This window comes from Sprattus sprattus, assembly GCF_963457725.1.
Source record: "Sprattus sprattus genome assembly, chromosome: 5".
Taxonomy (NCBI): domain Eukaryota; kingdom Metazoa; phylum Chordata; class Actinopteri; order Clupeiformes; family Clupeidae; genus Sprattus; species Sprattus sprattus.
This window is the reverse complement of record NC_137924.1, coordinates 26,796,053-26,803,552: the sequence shown is the minus strand read 5'-3', so window position 1 is coordinate 26,803,552 and position 7,500 is coordinate 26,796,053. Positions and strand designations below refer to the sequence as shown.

At 49.6% G+C, this 7,500-nt stretch overlaps 1 protein-coding gene across 1 annotated transcript in view; it reads left to right on the top strand.

The window, feature by feature from the left end:
- man1a2 (mannosidase, alpha, class 1A, member 2) overlaps positions 1–7,500 on the top strand; it is a 103,131-nt gene that overhangs the window by 62,090 nt on the left and 33,541 nt on the right. The window contains exon 5 of the mRNA XM_080840018.1: positions 3,455–3,573. Coding sequence (XP_080696144.1) covers positions 3,455–3,573 — 119 coding nt within the window. The remainder of the gene's footprint in view (positions 1–3,454; positions 3,574–7,500) is intronic.

Below are 7,500 nucleotides of genomic sequence, written 5' to 3'. Positions count from 1 at the left end.
AGAGAGAATATAGAGAAGGAGAGAGTGGAGAGGAGACTAAAGGAGGTAGAGAAATGGGGTAAGGAGAAAAAAAGGAAAGGAGGGAAGAGAAAGAATGGATGAGAAGAGTAGAAGCTTAAAGTCAAAGGAGAAGAAAAGAGAGGAAAAAGAAAACGAGTGGAGAGTGGACAGAAGAGGCAGGGAGCTGCTGTGTGTATTTTTAGAGTGATTTAGAGCTCCTGTCAATACTGATAATAACCCTGCAGCATGCCCCCAAAGACAAGAGTTTACACAGCACAGCACAGCTCACTCACCGCACACACACACACACACACACACGCACGCACATGCACACACACACTTGCACGCGCACACACACACACACACACAGCTCACTCACTCACTCACCGCACAGGTCACTCAAACACACATACACTAGCACAGCTCACACACAGCTCACTCACTGCACATCTCACTCTCACACACACACACACTAGCACAGCTTACACACACCGTAGCACAGCTCACACACAAAGACACACTCACACAAACAAACTCATACTGCACAAAGGAATAGTAAGACACATGTTCATAAGCACACACACTGACAGGAACACACATTTATAAACGTGGACTTACACACACACACACGTATAAATAACGCATAAACTCTCAGCCCTCATCTGTATATACACAAATGCTCACACCATCACAAACACACACATTTTGACATTCTTAAATCCCATTTGTACTCACACAAACACACCTTGGCTGTCTCGGCTCCAATCTGTACGTATAGACTATTACATTTTCTCACTCACAAACACACACACACACACCTAACCCTCTTAGGTTGCCATTTGAAAAATTGCCTCAGCAGTTGAAGCACACACACACACACACACACACACACACACACACACACACACACCTTTTGAATGGCGTCAGTGCAGTAGAATGCAGTGTCTTGTAAAGCAGTCAGAAAAAGAACACCTCTAAAACCTAGGGAGCAGAGAGACCGGTAAGCCTCAAAAAGACAGACGTGACATCAGCTTTGGCACACACACACACACATACACAGAGCTGTCTTGAAATGCTCTCTATAAGTATTGAGGAGCATAAAGCAAACCCTGTTCAGTAGAGTCTTCTTTAAAAGGCTGCTAATAGAGAAATAGTGTGTCTGTGTCGTTTGACAAGTCACTCTGCTCTGTAAAACACAGACAAGACAGGGAGTTGGCAAGCCTTACAGGGTTACTGAGGTATGGAGGGTGTGTGTGTGTGTGTGTGTGTGTGTGTGTGTGTGTGTGTGTGTGTGTGTGTGTGTGTGTGTGTGTGTGTGTGTGTGTGTGTGTGTGTTTGTTTGTGTTGAAGATGATGCTGGCAGACACAAAAAAGGGGGCTTAAATGTGTGTGTGTGTGTGTGTGTGTATGTATGTGTTTTAATGTAGACACAGTGTAAGTGGAGTCGTGGTGTGGATCCTTTGGTCTCCTGCCGAGAGTGAAGAGGCTGTTTGCATGTATTAGCAGCCCAAAGTGTTAGTCAGAGGTGCTATTGTTTACTGTGATTAACATTCAGCACGTCTCATCTCGGTGTCAAAGGTCATGTTTGGCTGTCATTTAAGGACCGAGGGGGAGAGGATGACTTAGAAGAAAAGAGCGCAAATGTCAGGGGAGGGAGGGAGAAAAGGAGAGAGGAGAGGGGGGGAGGGAGGGAGAGACAGGGACGGAAGGAGAGACAGACCGACAGATCGCAGGTGTGAGAGAAGCGGTCATGAGGGCCAGAGATAAGAGTGACTAGAAGGAGGGGAGGGAAAGATGGAGTGAGTGTGAGAGATGGATTAAAAGAAAGAGTGAGGGAGGAAGGAGGGAAGAGAGAGAGATGGAGAGAGAGAGAGAGAGAGAGAGAGATGGAGAGAGTGAGTGACTGATGTAGCTGTCAGGTCAGTTCTAATGAAGGCTGTGCTCCTGTAATGGCCTCGGCTGCCTTATTGAAGGTGAGTGAGAGGTAATCAGAGCCAGAGGACAGGATGGACCAGCGCCACACACACACGCACACACACACACACACCTACACACACACACACACACACACACACACACACACACACACACACACCTAGACACACACACACACCTAGACACACACACACACCTACAAACACACACACACACACCTACACACACACACACCTACAAACACACACACACACACCTACAAACACACACACATACACACACACACATTCAATCATTCGCACTCCATAGCCCACCCTGGCTCGACTCCACTCCACCTTATTGCCATGACTACTGGTTATTATGCATGCACACACGCGCGGGCAGGCAAAAGTGCTAAATTGAAGGAGATGTGTCTGGGGAGCATTCAGTGCACCATAAGAGTTGGTGATGTCACAGGAGGATGCATGGTTTTCTGTCACCCCGCAGCAGCGCTTCAGAGCCTCCTACTGGCTCGGGTTGGTGGTGCATGTAGATTAGCAGTATTAGGGGAGATGGGAGCGTGGGTGTGTGCACATACATTGAAGGAATGGGTGTGTGTGTATGCCCTTGTGCATGTGAGGTCCTGTGTGTAAACAAACGTGTTTGTGTTTGTGTTTGTGCTTGAGTGTGTGTGTGTGCATGCATGTGTGTGTGTCTGTGTGTGCGTGTGTGTGTACCTGTCGGTTCTCCAGTAAATGCTGCCAGCTTTCCTCCATGTCTGTGTATGTGTATGTGTTTGTGTGTATGTGTATGTGTATGTGTTTGTGTGTCTGCGTGTGCGTGTGCGTGTGCGTGTGCGTGTGCGTGTGTGTGTACCTGTCGGTTCTCCAGTAAATGCTGCCAGCTTTCCTCCATGTCTGTGTATGTGTATGTGTATGTGTATGTGTATGTGTGTGTGTTTGTGTGTGTGTGTCTGTGTGTGTGTGCGTGTGTGCAGACAGCGTGTTCTGAGTTAAATGGATGCTGGTGTGAGTGTAATGAGGATGCATGGTGGGTGTGGTGTGTGTTAGTCCCGCTGCTGTGATGGATGAGGCTGACCCCCCCTCTGAATTAATAGGCCGCTCCAACCACATGCTGGATTAATAGAACCCGTTACGCCACAGTGCATGGTGCAAACTGCGCTGTCTTCATGAGAAGATTGGACTGTGTGTGTGTGTGTGTGTGTGTCTGGCTGTGTGTGTGAGAGAGAGATGGAAAAGCTGGAAAAGCCACACACTGTGCTAGCTGATTTTACTGCTGTAGATAAATTAGGGCCTTTTATGTGTACAGCCGACAGAGTGTTTATGTCGGGAAGGCGGGGGTGTGTATGAGTACCGGTTGTGGGTATTTTTCTTCAAGGATCCCTATGAGTGTATTGTGCTGAATGCTTATGGAAAAGGTGTGTGTGTGTGTGTGTGTGTGTGTGTGTGTGTGTGTGTGTGTGTGGAACAGTTAGTTTGGTTGTTTTTGCAAGTGTTTTAACATGTGTGTTACCCTCCAGGTAATTCCCAGATGGGGGCCACCATAGTGGACGCCCTGGACACACTCTTCATCATGGGCCTCCACGACGAGTTCAAGGACGGCCAGGAGTGGATCGTGCAGAACCTCGATTTCGGCGTGGTGAGTGGCATTTCATGTCTCTCTTTCTCACTAACACACAGACATGCACACACACACACACACACACACACACACACACCAACACACAGAGACATGGTCTTTCTCTCTCACTCTCACATACACACACACACACACACACACACACACACACACATACACACACAAAAACAAACACACATACAAACAAACACCTGACTTTTGAATTGTCTTACTCCACCTCTTTATACACACACACCTGGAAATCTCTGTCCCAGTCTTGACACATCTCTCTTTACACACACACAAACACACACACACACACACACACACACACACACACACACACACACACACACACACACACACACACACACACACACACAGACACAAAGACACACACTCCCAACCCCTCTGCCCTCTCTTGACTCGTACGCTCCTCTCTCTTTACATCTATTCAGCACACACCCTTCCCCAGCGCAGCCTCTTCGTGAGCTTCATTTGATCTGTGTGTGTGTGTGTGTGTGTGTGTGTGTGTGTGTGCTCTTTTTCGGGCCACACCGATGACCTTGATATGTGTGAGCGCTTCACAACTCTCCCTTGGCCTCCTCGTCTCTCCCCAGTGCCAACGAACCTCCTTTGTGTTCCGCTGACCTCCACTTAGTTCAGTTTTACTTCACTGTTCGTTCCTATGTGACCAGTATCACAGTACAGGAATGCTATTAAGAAAGTCCAGGGAATGACCTTAGTGCTGCTAGTGATTCACACCTCTCCCAGTCTCTCCCCATGTCTGGTTCTGAAAGGTTCTCTGCCCATCTCTACACAAAGTCTCCTCAGCGTCTCCCCTGTGCCTGTAGCTGATGAGCGTTCTGTCGGGGGGGGGGGGGGGGGGGGGGGGGCGCCATGCTGATGAGTTGGACTGAAGTGGTTTTCTGTCGGATGGAATGTCTCAGTGTCTGCATGCACGCGCACACACACATGCACACACACGCACACTCTCGCTCATTACCTCACTGTAATTACCTCAGACTTCAGAAGTTGTGTGCTAATAAAAGGCCTTGTGGTTGACATGAATCAAGCACAACTGGGTTAGGGGCCACACTCACACACACACACACACACACACACACACACAAACACACAGAGCCCTCTTGTACCTCATTCTGCATGCTGTGAATGAGTAGGTTCTCATGGCCTGAACAGCTCATCAAAGCACAGCACAACACTTCACTGACCTTACCTGAACAACACTGCACTGACCTTACCTGAACAACACTGCACTGAACAGCACTGTCCTGAACAACACTGCACTGAACAGCACTGACCTGAACAACACTGCACTGCACAGCACAGCTAATCAAAGACCAACACTGCACTATACCGTAGCCAGCTGCTGTGTGTGTAATGATGATGGTGTGTTTCTATGCCCTGACGCCGGTGCTGCTTGGTAACCTGGGCTGGAGAGGGCCCTGCCCTGGCAGCCGGATATTGATGTCTGTGGAAATTGCCTTTGACCGATCTATTGTGGAGCGTGGAGCTGGGTTGGAATTACTCTGGCACAGAGATGCTCACTCTCTATTCCTCTCACTCTTTCACTCTCTCTCTCTCTCTCTCTCTCTCTCTCTCTCTCTCTCTCTCTCTCTCTCTCTCTCTCTCTCCCCTTCTGGCTGTCGGCACATCTGTCTGCTCTTTACTAAGCTGTGGCTCAGACACTCCAGGGCGGCTGGCACAAAAACACCTACACACGCACACGCACACACGCACGCACACACGTACACACAGATACATACATACACACACACACACACACACAGACATACACACACACATAGAAATACACACACATATGCACAAACATACACACACACACACACACACACACACACACACACACACACACACACACACACAGTCACACAGCTCACCAAGTGTTGTCAGGCATTTTTCTCACCCTGGGGTGTAACATTGTAACATTGGTGCAATGTCCCACATCAAGAACTGCGGATGTGATTGCACCATCACACACTCACACACTCACACACACACACACACACACACACACACACACACACACACACACACACACACACACACACACACACCTGTAACCTGAAGCGTGATGAGGCGCCACAAGAACCGTGTTAGTGCCGTGGCATGAGTGGAAGGTGCTGCCAGACTGCGGGGAGAGAGGGCGCAGGGCAGGACGAACCCTCCGGAAAGAAGTCGTCTGAAAATATGGAGCGAGAAAAAGACGAGCACAATGCAAAAAAAGACAGAGAGGAGAGGACTGAAGCCCCCCCCCCCCCCCCCCCCTCAGGGGATGTCTGTTTCCCCTCCTGCCGCTGCTGTGCTCTGCCTCTCCAGTCGTTTGCTGTCTACCTTCTTTAATCCATTTTTTTTTCTGTGTTTGTCACAGCCTACACAGTTTCAACATGTCTCCCTTTTCCCCAGAGCCCGTCTGTAGGCAGCCTGTCTCTGGTGATTTATTCTCCTCTCCCTGTCCTCCTCTCGCTTTCTCTCTCTCTCCCTGTCCTTTTCTCTTTTCCCTCTCTCACCATGTCCTTCTCTCTTTTCCCCCCTCTCTCCCTGTCCTTCTCTCTTTGCCCCCCTCTCTCCCTGTCCTGTCTTTCCACCCTCTCTCCCTGTGCTTCTTTCTCAATCCCCCCTTCTCTCCCTCTCCTTCTCTCTTTCTCCCCCTCTCTCCCCCCTTCTGAAACCCTTGCTACAGTAATTAAACTTTTCAGGAATTATGGAATCTGCCTCCTTTTGTTTGTTCCCCCTCTCTTTCACTCCTGCTCCCTTCCTCCCTTTTTTCGTTCTGTCGTCCTCTCTTTCCCTTCTGTTTTGCGTGGAGGTGGGTGGCAGTCCAGTCAGTTACGTTATCATCAAATATTCTGAACATTGAACAGTGTTGGTCGAAGAACTACTTTTATAAGTGATAGAATTTAGTTATAGTCCATCTCTCCATACTTTGCCCCATACCCTTCCTTTCTCTCTTTAATATCTCTCTCTCTCACATGCTCTCTCGAACACACTCTCTCTCTCGAACACACTCTCTCTTGAACACGCTCTCTCTCACACTCTCTCCCTCTCTCTCTCACATTCTCTCTCTCTCTCACACACACACTCCCTCTCTCTCTCACTCTCACACACACTCTCTCTCTCTCTCATTCCCTCCCTCTCTCCCTCTCTCTCTCTCTCATTCTCTCTCTCTCTCTCTCTCTCTCTCTCTCTCTCTCTCTCTCTCTCTCTCGGTCCTGCCCTGCCCGGCTCCATTAGAGCAGAGGTTAATTAGAACTCTGAGGCTGACTGTGTGAGTCAAACTGACTCTGACTGCACTGCCTGCCCTGTGATTACCTCTCAAAGAGCTGAACCACCTCGCTCTCACACACAGGCCAGTGGAGGGAGGGAGGGAGGGAGGAAGGGAGGGAGGGAACGTGGGAGGAGAGACCAAAGGAAGAAGAAGACGGGCCGAAGGGGGGAGAGAGACAGGCAGATGGGAAGAGAAAGAGACAGGCAGACAGAAGGGGGAGAGAGAGAGAAAGACAGACATAAGGGGGAGAGACTGGCAAAAGGAAGAGGGAGAGAGAGATGGGCAGAAGGGTGAGAGGGAGACAAAGAAGGCCAAAGACGTGAGAGCTGGAAGGGAGGGAGGGAGATTGACGGTAAGAGGGACTGACTGTGGCTCTTGGTTGGCGTGAGAGCGAGGGAAGAAAGAGTAGAGATAGAGGGAGAGAGAGCGGGTGGGTGAAAAGGTGCAGGGGTTGGAGCAGTGGCGTCTGGAGAAGAAGTGCTTTGGCCCTCGTGGCCCACAGCTTCCCCAAGGTGGACGCCTCTGAGAGAGGCTTTCAGTAATCAGGCACCGGGTTCACTGCCCTCTATTACTGTGTGTGTGTGTGTGTGTGTGTGTGTGTGTGTGTGTGTGTGTCTGTCTGAGATAAACAAGCGCTT